Source organism: Numida meleagris, chromosome 2 (assembly GCF_002078875.1).
Source record: "Numida meleagris isolate 19003 breed g44 Domestic line chromosome 2, NumMel1.0, whole genome shotgun sequence".
Lineage (NCBI taxonomy): Eukaryota > Metazoa > Chordata > Aves > Galliformes > Numididae > Numida > Numida meleagris.
Window position 1 is genome coordinate 121,152,404 of NC_034410.1, and position 18,931 is coordinate 121,171,334.

An 18,931-nucleotide genomic window follows, 5' to 3' on the forward strand; every position below is an offset into this window, starting at 1 on the left:
CTGAGTTTCCACACTCAGTTTTTTACTATGGTAATTGAAACACAGAGAACATTTATTGTGCTTTAAAAATGGCAGAAAATACTCCATTTTACATGCAGCACATCTGAAAATAAATCGGTTGATTTTTTTTTTTTAAGAGGACTAAGGCATACAGTATACGCTTTCATGCTTGATTTCCCCATAGAATTATTTCCCTCTTTCTCAAGTCCAACCAACTCATCTTAAAGGTAGAAACATGATTTTGTTGACTTGGTCAGGAATGTAATCAGCTTATTGTAAGACGTTTATCAGAGAAATAACCAAGCTGTTCCCTTAGGGGCTTCAAGCTGAAAAGCAGAGAATGTGTGTTCTGCTACTACTGTTGCCATTTTATTGGAAAAGTTTTTCATATTGAATTGTGGGATTAAGCTGTTTAATATTTTGATGATTTTTACTCCACAGTGCTAATCTGAAACCCTTGAACTAATGCAACGTCGATTCTAATTGTAATTTATTACTAGTTAAATAAAGGATCTCTTCAATAAAGAAATTTAATTTTGGGGAAGGATGCTATTTATGGCTTTAGTGGCATTGAAGGCCATGCACCAGCTTAGTGTCAAGTTTCTGTGTCAAAATGTTATTGCATATGCTTGAAAGATTTCATCTCCAAATAGCAAAACTCTCATGAGATCATTTACTGTACTAGACTTTTCAGATTTGAGTAGCAATCTCGTAGACATAGCTGTTCTCGTAATTCTTCTCTACATTCAAACTGGATCCAGAAAATGAACCCATATATTTAGGAGTAAAGGTCAGAACAGATTGGACCCCTCTCTGAAATTAGTAGAATTAGAGGGACTCAAAAAGTGTTTCAAAAATGTTGCTGCAATTCAACAGTAGCACTTTCATTTCTAAAAATATGATTGACCTCAGTGTGTATCTTCTTGAGCTGGATGTGACATGTCTCCCTTGTGGTAGATGTTTAAACAAAAGATGTGTTCTAGAAGGCTCTTAGATTCATGGCAGAGAAATGGAAAGGGCTACTGAATCTACTTCCTTATTGTTTTAAGTAGCCACACCATCTAATCCGTTTCAAAGAGATGAAGCTCTGCCTAAGAAGTGGAGTTTTTCTATTTATTTCACCAACTTCCAGCTCAAATTTGTTTCATTTGTTCATATCCATTTGTTTTGCCCACACTGTCTTAACTTAAAAGTTTTACTTCCTTTCACCTTCTCTCTTGGGCAAAAATATAAAATGTAATAGTACAGTTTTTTCCATTCTTGCGGTCAACTTCATGATTTGTCTCCCTATATACTTGCTAGAATTCAGCACATCAGTATGTGTCATTCCAGATAAGCTCTCACCAGATCCTAATATAATGGCATTGACATTTACCTATATTCAGAAATCCATCGTTTTACACATTCTAATGTAACATTCTCTTTATCATGGCTGTGTTATAGTGATAGCCTGTTATCAACTGAACAACTATACCCAAGGATAATTTTGTCTCTTTTTCAGCTGATGAGTTTCCAGGTTAACAGCAGGAGTTAGTCAATCAAGTAAGGGTGGGGTTTTGGGTGGTTCAGTGCAACTGAATTTCATCTTTTTTTTACTGGAACATTCCTTAAAATTATCTGACTCCTTCTACTCCGGTTCAGTCTGAATAGATATCTGCTAACTTCATGTCACCCTCAAATTTCACTTGTTTCGTTAATTTTTGCATCAAAGTTGTTGAAGATATTTATCTAGCCAGTGCTTGAGGAATTGCATTAGCAATTTCTTTCCCTTTCTATACATGCGAGTCTGTCATCTGCTGGCTATCTGCTAATTAAAAAACAAAACAACAAAAAAAAAACAGTAAGCTACTTTATTTTACCATTCTATTACTAAAAAGCAGATAAATATTTAAATACATGCAGCTCTGGTCTAATGTTCATAAGCTTCTTGACAGATCAGTCTGAAAACAAATTAACAATTAAATTAATTCATTTTTAATTGATAATTTATGTACTCAAAGCAAGACACTTGAAGTACAGTATTTACAGTCTTTATGTTTTATCTCTGTTATAACACTGTGCTTAAAGATCCTAAAATTATTCCCAAAGTCTATGCCCCAGAATTACAGAATCACAGAATCTCAGGATGGCTGAGGCTGGCAGGGCCCTCTGTGTCTCTCTGACCCATGCCCTGCTCCAGCAGGGACATACAGAGCAGGGGACCCAGGCCCATGGCCAGGTGGCTTCTGAATATCTCCAAGGAGGGAGACCTCCTGAGTAACCTGTGCTGCCATCTGACCATTCCCACAGTATAAATAAATAAGGAGAGAAAGAGAGTTATTTGTGTTTAGATGGAATGTTGTGTGTTTTAATTTGTGTCAGTGGCCTTTGTCCCATCAGCAAACATTACTGAGCTCCTCTGGCTCCTCTTCTTCATTCCCTCTTGTACTGCGGAGGTGCAAGACTCCAAACATGACCTTACCAGTGCTGAACAGAGAGGAAGAAGTACTTCACTTGTCCTCTTGACAACACTCCTGGTGCATCCCAGTGTGTTAATGCTCTTCTTTGGCACAGACGTGCTCATATTCAATTTGATATACACCAGGACCTTATAGTTCTTCACAATTTGTCTCTAGTACTCTGCTTACCACAGAAAGACCCAGTATAAATGTAACTGAGAGCTGAATTTCTCTAGGAGAATGATTTTGAAGATTTGCACAATTCCCTCCAAATTAAGACAGTAAGAGGCTTGAAAAACCAAATAATTGCAAGACTAGAATCAGGATGGGCATTTGAACCTTATACAGATTCACTGAATATCTTTCCTCTTTTCTCTTTCCTTTTTAACATTAACTTGAAGTGATTTACTTTATAGTGGAATTTCATGTATATAACCTTATTTAATGTAAATGATAAGTTACAGATTCAGTGACCAAAGTTTATGTAAATAGGGGTGGAAATAAGGCTTCTCAGCATTTCGCATCTTTGTTTATTGTCAAATTCTCTTTGCTGGGTCTGCATTCCCTCTAGTACAGTGCTTCCAGAACTTATTTCTCTCTAGGACACCCTGGAGATGCCCCTGTGAGGCAGAGAGTTTGGCCTGACTTGTACAATAGCCCTATCTTATGTGCCTGTTCCTTTGCCAAACTCAGAAGTGCAAATGTTTCCTATTTTTTTAATACTCAGAACAAATATAATTAGGTCCTTATCACGTCTCTGCTGGCTTTTGACCTTTTGGCCTTGGCAACCACCTCTAACTCAACAGCTTGGCCACATGCAATCTTTTGCCAGCTGGCTGCATTAGCAAGCTGCTGCAGGTATTTAACATTTCCTGCTATGCAGATTCACACCACTTCACCTCAGATTCTGCATCACTTTGCTACTCCAACACAGGCAAACCTCATCCCCGAGGGAAGAAGTAACCTTCTAAATATACCGTTGTCAGAATCTTAATGTTTTCTTACAGATCTAGGGATTGGATAGTGACCCATTATTTATCTGAGAATACTCCAAGATTCTGCTCTATAAATATACTGAATAATTCCTGCATCAAATGCTGTAGAGAATACAAGGATCCAGCACAATTTTACTTTTAAGCTTAGTTCTTGAAGGCCTGCCACTCACTGAATAGGTCAGAGGTTTCAGCTTATGATATTGTGAGGTATACCTTCATATAAGAAAGTGATTAACCAAGTTCATTACTGTATATAGTAAACGACTCCCCTTAACTGAGTTCTAACAATAATGCACATGGGCCATAACATAACACCAAAAACCTTAATGCCTTAGTGAATGTGCTCCAAATTTGCAGTAAGTTGGTTTAGAGACCACTGAAGTAGGCAGTAGCCTGCTTGCACATTTCATCAGCATGTTTTACCTGTCCAATTAAAAATACTCATGTGACATCATGTTGAAATACATGCCTGAAAGTCAATGAACAGGACTGATCAGACAAGATTCAGCCAGGAGACTCTTTATGCAAAAATAGAATGAGTCTTTTCCTGTAGCAAAAACATCCTTTCTTCCAGGCATGAGGGCTCTCCAGTTCTCCAGATACACACCCAAAAGCAACGAACCTCTTTTAGCAAAGGTGAAGAGGTATAGGTAATACTTTTGACTGTTCTTCCATTGCTAGTCCATCACAGTTTAAGATGGTGATTTACTTCATTCTACAAGAGCTCTAAGAGCGACGGTTGTGTTTACTCTCGACCTTTACAATGGTTTATTGTCTCATGCTAGCACAGGGTTCTCATCTTCCCCACCTGAGTTTTTCAACATGATTTCCTAGCATGGATGGGTCGAGAGATCTATTAGCACTATTTTCTGAGCATAAAAAAGTCTTGATAATGCCATAATAAGGAGATCATTCTTGAGTACCATAACTCTATTTCTTCTGAAGACAAGATACCTCCGAAACATTCCTCCTTAAGTTAGACCGCAGGAGTGCAGTAAGCACGCAAAGGAGGAGTAATGCACTGCACTATAGATTTGGAAACTTCACCTATTAATTTATTTGAGTTGACTCCATGTCCCTAGCTGTGATCATAAAAAGAAATATTTTCATATGTTATCTACAGCTGGAAAAAGTAGAAGAAATTACCCAGAACTGATTGCTTTTAAAGCAATGATACCTAACACCTTCTACTGCAATGAAGTTGTTGACTGGAACATAACACTGCATTCCTGGCTGACCTAACATTTATGTTGCCATTCAGTCTTCTTGAAAAATATCTGTGAGGTTTCTTTTTTTGTTGTTGTTATTATTGTTATTTTTACAAAATAGGTCAACAAAATAGCATCACAAGACTGTGAAACTGTCTGTCATATTTCAGTCATTCTTTCACTACAGGCTTCTTTTCAATAAAATTACTTGCATTTACTAAGAGTACCCTTAAGATGTTTTGACTGAAATGCTTTTTACAAAGCAGCGCATCTCACATAACCTTTTGCCACTAGGGCTTAGTATCCTGGGATTTCCTAAGATTCAGCATTTTTAATTAACAAAATTAGTTTTGAAATCAGATCTAAAAACAGTGAGAGGAATGAGGAAGTAGACTTTGCACTAAGAGAAAAGAAAAAAGAACACATTTTGTTTGTGGGGGCTGCAAGTACAGCTTATTTTATGTTTTGCATCTTTGCTCTTTTTCCACAGTGAAATCAGATGAGTTGCAAACAATCAAGAAGGAATTAACCCAAATCAAAACAAAAATTGACTCCTTGCTAGGGAGACTGGAAAAGATTGAAAAACAGCAAAAAGCTGAAGCAGGTAGGTGAAAACAATCTGTAGTTACATTATTTAAATCAGAGCCTATTTATCAGACGAGTAGACATATAAAAGAGAGAATTGGATCCTCCCAGAAAATCTTCTGCATAAAGGAGGGCCTGAAGCAAGCTAAATTATCTCTCAGGTAGAAATACTGGGGGGCAGAATTAGTATTCTTCGCAGAGCCTGCAACATCATTTGAAGAGTTGTTTTCAAGTAAAAGTTGTTTCTTTCTAGAAAAAGAATGCAAAGGTTGCCTGCTGGATATTCTGGATGCAAAACATCACTAAAAAATTGACTGGAAAGAATTAAGGTAGAGACTATTGATGATGGGGATACTTGTGGCCATACACATTAAGAATTTTAGATGGTCTATTTCTGGAAGTATTGCCTGGGCAAGAGGCAGTAGTCACAAGTTGTAGCAAGGGAAATTCCATTTTGAGATTAAGAAAAATATTCTCAGCAGCAGCTACAGTGCTTCTAAGTACTATAACAAGTTGCACAGGAAGTCAGCAGAATATCCAAAGTCCAAGGCCCCATAGACCTATACTGAATTTTGAAGCTAGTCCTGCCTTGAACAGGGGTTGAACTTGGAGAGTCTGAAGATCCCTTCCAGCCTAGTGAAGTTGTATTGTCTGTGTAGAAACGGCTGCACCTCTTGTTCGTCTTGTACTCTGTCTTGAAATCTTTTGGTTGTTTTTAAGCAAACATTGAAAATGACAAAATCCAAACCTGCTTTCTAATGTACTGAATATCTTTATTTCTATCATTACAGCAATCATTTTTCTTGTTGAATAATCTCACCTAGCAGCACTTTAAAGCCATGCTGAGCTAAATAAGGGATTTATAAGGCCATATTTTCACCACAGTGTATACGGAAAGCTATCTCACTTCTTACTGCTGTCTATGGTATTTCCTTGGCTCCTTCCTTATAAATCTCTTGTTATATCCCTGTACAGAAGCTGTGTACTGGAGAGCTGATATTGTTGAGAGCCAGCAGGGAAAATAGAAGCCTTATCTCATGAAAATTCTTATTTTTTTTTTTTTCCCCCTCTCCATTCTCTGGTGAAAACTGAACGTATTTTGTGTGAAATGTGTAGAAGAGAGTCTGCCTTAGAATTCACAGCTGAGTGCCTGGGTGCTCAGATTCATGTTGCTTGCTTAACTCCAGTTTTTCTGGGGAAGCCAAAAAGCCACAGTGGGATACATTAAAAGAGTTCCATCAAGACTGTGAAAAAGAATTAGCAGTTTATGGATCTGACAGAGACAAAATAGATATTCATATCTAGATCTTTCTTGATTCCAAGCGCTTGTCCTATTTGCTGATCTATTGTTGGGATGTCTCTCTGAACCCTGAAGTTTCTTGCTTGTATTGAAAAAGAAGTAATGAATGACTTACCGAGAGTGAGATACTACAAAGAAATATTTTTTGGTTAACAATTTGAAACAAACAAAACAAAACAAAAACAACGAAACAAGTCTTAAAAACCTTACCTTTTATTTATAATCATTTTCTAAATTGATAGTCTAGGAATCTCTCAGTTGTTATAGTTTACCCCACAAAATGAGTGCTTTTTTCTCAAGTATAAGGTAAACCATTAGTATGGAGTGTGATTACCTCTTTTAGAACTGCACACAATATGTATTCATTATATTCTATTTTGTAGTTTATGCAAGTTATATAAAAGTTGGTGTAATCAGTGAAGATGTAATTGCAAGGCACTCCATTGAATCACTTGTGTACTGAAATGCTCTGAGATGGTGGATCTCTACTTCAGGGAGCTTTTATATAAAATCTATTAATATGCAAAACAACCTGCATGTCATTGTACTTTGATATCCAATTTTCACTTTGCTAAAGGACTGTAGAGAACTCATTTAAATAGAAATCATCTCAAAGAGGAAAATGTTGATTTGTATTGAATCATACTGTTATGCCTTTTGAAGACAAGCAATGAAAAATCTTCTCAGAGATTATCTGCATATCATTGAGGGGGAGTTGGGGAGGGAAATGTCAGAGACACCAAGATCTCCATTTAAGTCTCTTAAGTGGACAAAGAAAGCTAAGTAGCCTGTGGGATGAGTCCACAGATGATTGTTTCCTCAGCTGGAAACCTTATGTAAAGTAAAACTACTCAGTACCTAAACAATTCCATTGACAGCTTCAGATGTGAGACAATTTTGTTCCTACTCAATAGTTTGGCCATATTATTTCTCTTTTTCTGTCAGAAGGAGTGGCCTCAATTAAGTGGGATCAGAGAGGATCACAAAAAAAAAAAAAAAAAAAATCAAGCCATTGTCCTGCAATGTTGTTGCTTATCTTTTTTAAAGCTTGCATCACTTTTAAGAAGCATATTAATTATTAATCTTACAAGTTCAACATTTGGAGGATGCAATAGGTTAAACAGGCAAGCTGAACAGTCTCATTGGGTACTTTAGTCACTGCTCTAAAGCTGCATCTCTTTATAGTAGTGGCTGATGTTCTGTCATTTATTATTTGAAATTTTCAATTTATATTATAAATTTCACTAGGATGGATATAAGAGAAATTAAAATATCACTTCTGTGACACACCTGAGAAAAGAAGAAAAACCTTATGTTATCTCTTTAAACAAGAAAGTCTGTGTACTATAAGTTACAGTTTTGGAATGAAAACTCAAACTCTATAGGCAACAAAGATGAAAGGAATCTGAAAAACAATCTTGAGTATTGTCATTTGCAAGTTTGGGGGGTAGCTGTATTTACATGGATTAGCAAATAACTGTCGAGAATTTGTAGAAGACTTACTTCTCTAGGAAATCTGTGGGTATAACTCCCGTTTGTAAAAATTTGAATCAGAAAGCCAGGAATAAGAAGCTGTTCTGGAATGATAAAATTGTTAGAGGGGAACATTCTCCCTGCAGTATTGAGACGAAGATTTTTAAAAGCAGGTGCTGAAACGTGAGATCTTAAGTTTAGCTTTTCAGAAGAGCCCAAAAGTGTAAGATGCTGAGATGGTATTTTCTTTTTCTATTAAGTAAGTGATCAGATTTTCTAGCAGTTGTCCCCTAAAAGTTTTTCCGTTAAAATGGATGAAGTCCATAATTTCAGGAACCCTTTTTGAAAACTTGACTGAAGTTGATTCATTTGTCAGTAGCCCAGCCAGGTTAATACCAGAAGGTGTCAGGGCAGGAGGCAGTAGGCATAGCTGACAACCCACGTTTCCTTGTGCAGTAAGGCAAGTAACAGTGATTTATTACTGGCATGGTATTGTGTGTAGCACCTTACAAATGAAAGGTGGGCTGAATCTTCTACTGATATGTATGAACACAGTACCGTCACCGTCAAAGCAGTTATCTAAGATGACTTTCTATTCTTTAACAACAATCCTTCTGCAGAAATTATGTGAATAAGGAAAAAAAATCTTCATTGTTCTGTATCCTCAGTAAATTATTTGAAAATGAGGGAGTAGAGATGAACAAAGACTGAAGAGATGAAAGTAAGATGTAAAATACATGTGCAGAGGTAGAAGAAAAATAAATGCCTTGATTTAAGATTATGATACCAAAAAGCGCGAGGAGATTTGAATGTTAAATGTTGTGGGTAGTAATTTAAAAGAAAATAATATATTCATGGAGCTGAAAATAAAATAGTTTGTAAGAAATCTGCAGAATCATTGGCTGTCCAACAAGATAGGTGAGGCGCTAGCTAGAGTTATAGAACAATCAAACCTAATACAAGAAGAAATAGTGTTGATCTGGAAATTTGGTCTTTGGTGGGTATTGTCACTCTCTGACTTTTTAAAAAGACATTGGTATTCCAGTTACCTGCAATTAATTCTCTGGCCTGTATTCACACTGAAAAAATAAAGCCTTTCATCTAAACTCCAAATAAAAAAACTCTCATCCTCTAACCATTCTAGCATCATGTCTTTCTCTGTCATTCCCTTGTCAGTCCTCCTCTGGATTTCTGCTGGCTGGATGAAATTCATCAGCACATCCTGGAGACTCGAAATACATAATCACAACAATGCTACACAACAATGCACAATCTGTGCTAAGCCAACCAGAACAGCTCCTATGGGCCTCCCCAAAAATGGTCTTTTTTTCACCACTTTGCAGAAATTATAGGAAGCCCTATATCTGAGTCATGAGAGGGGTTCATTTCATCTATCATGGCATGTTATGCCAAGGGGGAGAAACTATTACTTACTCCATAAAAAAAATGTATTCAGTTGTCTAGAAGGATTTTTTTATTGTCTGTACGGTTGTTGAGAGATAATCACAGCAAATTTATGCAAATCCTTGTTTACTTATTGACAATTAACAGCCATCCATTTCTCAGAGCATAGAGATCAACGTACATCTCACTGGCTGCAGATAAATAAACACATGGTGATTATGCCAATTGGATCCTCAAGATAAAGCAAAGTCCAGAAAATCAAAAAGCTGGTTTTGTTAGTAAAGCAAACCTTCATCCACTGCATGGGATAGATGAGCATGTTGGTACTATTGCTAATGCATGTATTAACTTTTGAAAATAAGGGATTTTATCATATTTAACTGGTAGATATTATCACTTGGATTTTAACAAATTATCAGAAGATGGGAAAGACAAGTTTCTTCCTCAGAACACTTTTCTTTGCCACCAGTAGGGAAGGTTACTGAATTTCTATAGAGTATGTTTTCCTTACAGAAGCTCAAAAGAAACAAATGGAAGATAATGCTGATTTGGTTCAAGAAGAATGCATATCAGAGAATGCAGATAACTCTACAGAAGATCCAATTGAAGGAGGGCCAGATGGAGATGGGGATGGAGAAGAGATGACTGATGGGATAGAGGAGGATTTTGATGAGGATGGCAGCAATGAGCTGGTAAGGAATAACCATGCCATGTCTGTCTATACAGTTGCTACACATAACCACAGAGAACCAAGAATCTGGGTTAACAAAAAAGATCACAGCAGTACTGTGATATTCTGTAATAAGTACCTAGTCCCAGATTCTTCATACAGTAGTGTATGTTAGGCACAGGAACCTCTGAGGATAAACAAGAAATATATATTTTCTATACTTGGTGAGTTTAGAAAGGAAATTAAATATATTTTAACTTTTTTTACATTTATTATTTCACATTCTCTGAAATGTAGATGAAAAAGTAAATTGGCTTTTTATATTTATTTATTTATTCATTCATTTGTGTATTTATTTTAACGAGAGCATTTCAAAACTAGATAAGATTCTAGATTGGAGAACTTTCTCATTAAGAACCGTGTGGACTTCAGTAAACTCCCATCTCTGTCTTCCATATGTATCTTCTGCAGGCTGCATTGGCAGCTTCAAATTTTTTTTAAGAAGGATTTTGCCCTAAGAAATGCTTGGCTGAGGAATTTTCATCACGAAACTGCACCTTTCATGAAATGCCTATCATGATGTTAAAACTCTTAAGTTGTAAAATATTCTGATATTCAGATTTGTATTTTTTTCTTTTTTTTTTAAATAAGAATGGATCAGTCACATTTTTTTAGACACCAGGATTCCGTAACACTTAATTTTCTCTCTTCCTCTCTTCTACACTTATGTATCTTCCCGCTTTGAGAAGAAATTGCTTCTGTTGCCCAATGTTTTGTCCCTGATTACTTTTTGACACACATTTTGTCATGTCTACAATAAAAAAATTATTCAGAAATGCCAACAGGAGCCAGTTAGAAATGGACCCACCTAAACCAACACCAAGTCTGGAGTAACAGTGCAACTGAATAAACAAGAATTTTGTACTGCTTAATACAGGCACAATTTATACCTACCACTAATTTGAGTGTCTGTGTTCCTTTAGCCAGTAAAAGCCCTCTTGAATTTATGAATCCTGAATATTGTTATGCCAAAGAGAATCCAAGAGAACATGAATCTCCTCATCTTCTAACATGCAATGTAAAATAAGTGATATTATTGCTTCTTCTCAAAGGAGCAGGTTCTCCTCTAACAGCTGTCAGGGATCTCTGTAAGCAGTCAGCATTCTGAATTTGTAGGAATTAGAAATGTTATAATGCATAAATAGTTGTACATATAACATCCCACCATGGCTAATATCCATTCAGCTGTAGTGGTATTAACAATTGGGTGACCACAGTTTAGGGGCCACTCTCCCTACTGCAGACAACTAAATGAGGAAGATAATGTAACACATACTAGCTTCTGTTCATTCAGTGCTGTCATTTCACATGCTGCATACGGCGTATTTAGCATATATATACACTATTTAATGAAGCGTAATGTAGAAGACATTCTTTATCTAGCATAGGCTTAAGCAGGAAAGTTTCTAAAAAGCGATCAGTGCAGGAAGATTTCATTAGCAGTGAAAGTCTGGAACTGGCATAGGCATACTTGTACAACCCTGCTTGCAAATAAAAATCCTTTCAAAGATTTCCATTCTGGCATTTTTTTGAAGTGCAGTATGTTGCTGACAGCTCCAAAGCCATCTCAGAGGACTACCTCTCAAGCCTGTCAAGGATCTTCTGGATGGCAACCCTTCCCTCCAGAATGTTGACCACATCATGTAGCTTGTTGTCATCAGCAAACTTGCTGGGGGTGCACTCAGTCCCACTGCCCATGTTACCAGAAAAGATCTTAAACAGTGCTGGTCCCAGTACCAGCCTCTTAGGGACATCATTCATTATTGGTCTCCACCTGGACATCAAGACATTGACCACAACACTTTGAGGGCAATCATCCAGCCAAATCCTTATCCACCAGGTGGTCCATCTGTCAAATCCATGTCTCTCCACTTTAGAGACAAAAATGTTGTGTGAGACAGTGTCAAACACTTTGCCAATGTACAGGCAGCTGTAATGCTGTCATAGAAGACCATCAAATTTTTAAAGAATGATTTGCCCTTAGTGAAGTCATATTGGCTGTCAACTATCACCTCTTTGTTTCCTATCTACCTTAACATAGTTTCCAGGAGGATCTGCTCCATGATCTTGCCAGGTACAGGGGCAAGATTGGCTGCTCTGTAGCTGCCTGGATCTTCCTTTTTACCTTTTTTAGAAATGGGGGTTATTCTTCCCCTTTTCCAGTTAGTGGTAGCATCATCGAACTGCCATGTCCTATCAAGTACGATGGACAGAGATTTAGCAACTTCATCCATCGGTTGTCTCAGGACTCTCAGGTGCATCTCATCAGATCCCATGGACCTGCGCACCTTCAGGTTCTTTTGATGGTCTTGAGCCTGATCTTCTCCTACAGTGGGCCCCAGTGCTGGGGCAGTGACAGCTGAGCAGCCTCCTGCCTTCCACCTTCCCAATATGGGACCTCTAGCCAAGAAGACACCAACTTTACTTAGAAACTACACTGCCATTGATGCAAATTGCTTGTGCTTTCTGTGCTCCCTTGCTGTTTTCCTCAAACTTTGGAAAAGGCCACTTCCTCTTAGTTTTTCTACCTTCTACAGTGGGATAATAACTTACCATTCTTTGTTTTGTTTTGTAAAATCTAGGGAGATTGGTGAATGAGTGAATGCTATATATCAAATAAAGGATTGCTCTGTGAAGGATCACTTCAAAGAAATCTCAGGTGATGGGATGCAACTCCATGAAGATGCAACTATGAGTTGAAAGGTCCATTTCTGCTATAGTTTTTACCCAGATACTTAGCAGTGTTGGACAGTACTGTTATAATATGATACGTGTTGTAATTTAATCTGTTTTTCAGTATCCTTACGTACATATATTTATGTAGATACAGTGGCCTATTCCTAGAAAAATTTTACTTTCCACTCCAATAATTGATAGCTGAATAACCAGAAATTCAATAAGAAAACTATCAAACATACAGTGTATAGTGTATTCCCAGCAAGAAATGTTAGACTTTACTCTGCTTGAACCTCTTCCGGGCCTTTCTATCTGGCATTACGCTCTGTTTTGTGAGAATTAAAAATGTCACAGAACATGAAGTCCTAGCAGATGTTGTTCTCTTGTTTTATGAAAACTAAGTTTCTGAGGAATATAGGAGAGCTGACTAATAGAAAATGTGTCCTCTCCATGTACAGCCAGTTGCAATTTATTTGAGAAAAAAGAGGGTTTTTTTGGCAGGAAAAATGTAAAATGTGAAATAATTAGAACAAACTTTCCATGTGTGAAAACATAACCTTAGACTCTGAATAAGAAATACTCCTCCAAAGGGCATTTCTAATGAAGTCTATAATCTTTTCCAAATATAAAGCGAAAAGTATTTAGGATGATGATGAGAAAAAGATCTCCTCTTTCAACACTAAAACCAGCAGAGCAAATAGAAAACCATTTGTAATGGGCATAGCTAATATTCTGAATTCAGTTCAGCACCAAAAATTGGTTGTAAGTCTACTAATCTGAGAAGAATTATTAGAGGAAGAGAACAACTTGGCTTAAATTTAGATCTTCTAACTTTTTTTTCTCAGTGCTTCACAGTTAGTTGCAAATCTCCTACCAAACCATTTGTTAATATCCTACTGCAGACTCCTTTTGCTGAACAAAATACTACTTCGTCTCCTTCCCTGTGACAAGCGCTAAGGCTGTCAGTAAAAGCAAGTTCAAGAATGACAGCCTTGCCACCAGAGTCTATATGCTGCCAGACTTAAATCTCTGAATTTCTTTATGCGGGTCATCTTTGGACCAGAGGACTCAAAGTATATATTTTTTTCTATTTCTAGTTCTTACTTGCAAAAGAAAGTGACTAGCACACTAGGATGCATGCTGTGGGTTTAAGGAGTAGGATGTTTTCTCTAAATTCACACTCAGTCTATTTGGAGGAACAGGTTACTGCACATTAACTGAGTGATGGCAGCTGTCCTCATGTCTGCTTTCAGCCTAGATCAGCTGTAGATAAATGTGAAGTAGTTTCGCCTGCAGTCTGAGTTACGTCAGGCATGGATTTAAGGAGGCTTTAACCTCATCATTTGCATGCCTGGCTGCATACATAAAAACATTGCATGCAACAGCTGTACACCTGTCTCATCCACCATTCAGATCAGGATGTTATTCATCTCTACATTATCATTTTCTATGGACTAAAGACACACCCACAAAGAGTTGCTATGACTCAGCTGAAGTGTGAAAATTTGTTCTGCCGCAATAACTTGATTGCCCATCTGAACTCTAGCTCTAGACATGCTGTGTTTGAGTATCTTCTACGGTCATCAAACAATTGTTGGGAAATTCCTTTTTGTACAAACTCTTTGCCCACAGATACATCTTAGCAAGTGACTCCAAGACACTCCAGCTTGAGCCTTCTTTTCTCCAGGCTCTGGACAAAAGTACCAGTACCTAAGAAAGCTGGAAAGGGACATTTCTCCAGGCTGAACAACCTCAGCTCTCTCAGCCTGTCTTTGCAGGAGAGGTGCTTCAGCACTCTGAGTATTCTCATGGCCTCCTCTCTATTCATTTCAACAGGTCCATGTCCTTCTTATGCTGGGGTCCCCAGAGTGAAAAGCAGTACTCCAGGTGGGATCTTACAAGAACAGAGCAGAGGGGCAGGATCACCTCCCTCAACCAGCTGGTCACATTTTTTTTGATGCAGCCCAGGATGTAGTTGTCTTTCTGGGCTGCAAGGGCACATTGCCAACTCATGTTGAGCATTTTATCAACCAGCACTGCCAAGTCCTTCTTCCCAGCTCTGCTCTCAAGACATTCTCTTCTATATTCACCTTACTGCAACATATTCCAACACCCATTTTGACATTTAAGGGGCAGGTGGCCTCAGTGGCCCTACAACCAGTTCCTTTTCCACACTGCAAGTGACATCAGCAGTGCGTGATGTGATGGAGAGAATGCTGAAGACATATGAATTACTTTACATGGTGGTTTCTCTGCTGATTTAGCAACTGGTCCAAAGCATTTCATATAAATTCTCTGAACTTGTTTCATATGGTGCTAATCAATCATCAGGGAAGCACTGTCTCAAAATGAACTATAACTTATCATCTCAATCCCTTTGTAAATACCAAAGGTAGCATCCAATTAATTAGCTGAAAGCATGACATACTGCAGATCCTGAGAAAAAAAAATCACTTTCAGCTAATGCATAATAAAATACCAACAAACTAATTAATTGGAATGAATTATACACAGGCACTCATATCTATATTACATTGACAGAGAAGAATAGTTCATATCAATCTGTCAATCATTTATAATAAATAACTATAACAATAATAGCACAGTGGTGGTTCGGTAGTTAAACATTCAGTAGACCAAACAGCATTTTCTGGTGGACTCATGTGATTCCATTGATTTAAAATACAATAGATTTATGATATGGTAATTCATGGAATTTGAAGGGTATATTCACAATTGTGGCATTATGATTATATGCTGGTATGCCTACACTGAAGATAATAAAGCCACACAGGCATTAGGTAGGAGTTCCACAATAATGACTCACCTCTAATGAGAAGTCTTGAGAGGCATTTGTATTAAATTATATCAGAAACAAAAGGTACGGAGACTGTGTAAAGCCCACTTCTGATCACAGTGCGGATTTACTGCCATTATTTCTACATCAAATGTAGTTCCCTTTCTAGTTACATTTGCCTCTCAGAAATATTCTGTTTCTTATTCCTGTCCTTTTTCCCACCTCTTCACTGCATGTTTTCAATGTATATTGGATTTGTTTCTACTAATAAAGAATAATGTTTCAAACATAAATACCGGAAAAAGCCTCGGACAAAACTCAGGATAATCCTCTTGCTGCACTGAGTTTCATTATGCAAAAATTAAAATGTGATATAATAATAGTTATATGTCTTGAGGGAATTTATACAAAATCCATTTACATCTATGGAATCAACAAGCACGTTGGCTAAGGATCATCAAAAACATTTTCCTCTCCTATAAGTAGTTAGAGGAAATTAATTTAGTAGTAAATCTTTATGAAATAGTGAAGCTTTCATTAATTCCATTGCTTAACATGAGAATTCTTGAAAACACTCAGCAGAAAGTAGAATGAGACCTAAAGAAAATGAACAAAAATTTGTCTAATAAAATCTTCAGAAGTTTAGGCCCTATTTTGTATTTCTCAAATAACGAGATTGAGCAAATACAAAACTATTTTATAGGATTGATAGTATTTAATTTATTATTGCAATCAATCTGGATTTTTCATTGCCCATTTAGATATATCCTTTTTTTGCCAATTGCAACAGGACAGGCCAAACTGACTCTTCCATTACCAGCAGAATTAGGTTGATTAGGCATATCAAAAATATCAATAGCTTTTCTTGCAGTTTGCAACATGCTGAGTGCACTTATATAGAGTACTTCCTTGAAAAAAAAAGACAGATGAAACTTCTAATTAATGGTAATGGCTGAAGCAAGGTCATGCCAAAAATCTTACTTTGATTACTTTAAATATTACTGAGACCAAGCAAAATTTAGGTTTTTTGGGTGCAATGAACATTTTGGGCTTCATTGAAATCTTGCTTTCAGTGTCAGGGGAAACATGAAGTTCTTCATTCCTCAGAAAAATGAATAGGTAAAAGATTGTATTCACTTGATAAATATCAGTGCAAGATGTTTGTACTTGAGCAAGCTAAGAAAGTCATTAGGGGCAGCATACCTGACAGATACTAATGTGTTGTACCTTCCAAAGCTGCAGTAAATCTAATAACCTGTGACTGAAAATATGGAGAAAGTAATAAAAGTATGTCATGAAATCAAAAATTGTAAGAAAATTCCTGACATGTCCTTTTGTTATATTTAATATATGCACTATCACAGTAGATTTGTTTGTTGTTCATGCACCGTTGTATGAGTGAGTCATTGGAAAGGCCTTGCTACCAGCTCCTCCTTACCATTTTTTCTCACAGTTGATTTCTTAGGGGAAGAGTTCCTAAGTGGTGTTCAGGGTTTTAACTATGACTGAATTACTACATGATATTTTTTTTAATTATTATTTACATCATATCCCCTAGATAGCACATAGGAAGCTGCAGAGAATGCAAGCATTGTTATCACACACACAGTGTGATATTTCCAGTCTGTAATTGCATATTTGTAAAATAAATAAGCAAAATAAAATCTTTCACATCTATTCCTCTAAATCTACTCTGTATTCTTTGGTCCCTTGTAAAGCTTTTAAAACATTTAGAATGTAAATATTTTTAACTACAAACATTAGAATCTTATAGTGTTGACTCAAAAGAGCTTGAAAACAAAACTGTTTCATCAGTTTCTCTCTTTTTGTTAAAAAAGTATGGGGAATCAGGAAGTTTGGGTCCCATTCTCAGCTTTGCCACTGTGCCAGTGTGGCTCAGCAGACCAAACGTGTGTGCAGACCTGACCCATCTTTCTAAGGTCAGACCAATGTGCTCTTTCAGCCCTACAGTCCAAAAGTAGGAAAGGAGTATTCACCAAAGATATAATTCAAACTGACAAAAAACTATATGCTTTCCAGTCAGGAAAATTACAGATTTTGTTGTTAATTTTCACTTCCTCGCTGAGTTTGCCTTACTTTTCTATTGCACTGTAGCATCAGTCTTCATAGAATCATAGAATAGTAGAATCATTGAACGGTTTGGGTTGGAAGGGACCTTTAAGACAGGCAGGAACACCTCCCTCTAGACCAGGTTGCTCAAAGCCCCATTCAGCCTGGCCTTGAATGCCTCCAAGGTGGGGGCATCCACAGCCTCTTTGGGCAACCTGTTCCAGGGTCTCATCACCCTCACAATAAAGACTTTCTTCCAAATATCTAGTCTAAATCTACTCTCTTTCAGTTTAAAGCCATTTACCCTCATCCTGTTGCTACTTGCCCTTAAAAAAGTCCCTCCTCAGCTTTACTGTAGGCTCCCTTCAGGTACTGGAAGGCCGCTATAATGTCCCCCTGGAGCCTTCTCTTCTCTAGGCTGAGGAGCCCAACTCTCTCAGCTTGACCTTTCTGCAGTTTCAGTCATTTAACTTCCTTCATTTTCTGCTAAGAATTATTAGTAAAATCTCTCTTTTTGAGATCCATCTCTACTCAAGCCAATTCCAGACAAGTTCCTTCAGGACCAGCAAGGCAATCATTAATAAACTCTGCCAGCAACTTCCAGGCACATAGAGCAGAGAGCAGGAAATCTTGCGTGTGGGCTTCTCCTACACCTTCTCCACTGCACCAAGCATACAAGTTCAGCAGTTTCATTTAAATTAGGTGCACCATTTTTGAAACAATAAACTGGTATAAATATTAAATTGAATATTTTTGTTTGCTTTATTCCCCAAGAAATAGTGTAAGAACTGGTCACAAAAAAATGTGGCATTTAGAATATCCTAGGCAAATTGAAGAAATGGCTAGTCAAAGCTCACTGCTGTGTGAGGCTAGTCCTAAGTACACTTAATTAGCAAGTGCCTGCCACTAGCTAAAGCACTGGCTTGTACATGGGATTAACAGCCTCCTGGAAGCTAGGAGATATGTCTATTTGGAAACACAGGCACAGGTTACCTCCTGGCAGTATATCTGATATGACATGGAATTTTTTTTACCGGTGCACCATTTAACGTGTTTAGAAATTGTCAAAGTGATTTGTGCAAAGCTTATGCACTGGCTTCCTGTGGACTGCTGTTTTGGAAGGGTAGTTTGTTTGCTTTGTTATTTTGGGGGAAGTGGACTCTGCTGTTCGTTGACACAGTTCATTGACTGTCAGTAGATCTATCAATTATTAATGTTTTGTGTTCATTTCACTTTGGGTTGTTTTTGTTGTTGT

At 37.3% G+C, this 18,931-nt stretch overlaps 1 protein-coding gene across 7 annotated transcripts in view; it reads left to right on the top strand.

Moving 5' to 3' along the window:
• Window positions 1-18,931, top strand: part of RALYL (RALY RNA binding protein like) — a 380,979-nt gene that overhangs the window by 350,272 nt on the left and 11,776 nt on the right. For 5 of the 7 annotated variants that reach the window (XM_021387920.1, XM_021387925.1, XM_021387923.1 and 2 more), the window contains 2 exons: window positions 5,132-5,245; window positions 9,917-10,095. In XM_021387920.1, the coding sequence (XP_021243595.1) occupies window positions 5,132-5,245; window positions 9,917-10,095 (293 nt within the window). Of the gene's footprint in view, window positions 1-5,131; window positions 5,246-9,916; window positions 10,096-12,715; window positions 13,239-18,931 lie in introns of those variants that run through there. The other 2 variants (XM_021387924.1, XM_021387926.1) reach the window with 2 other exon arrangements.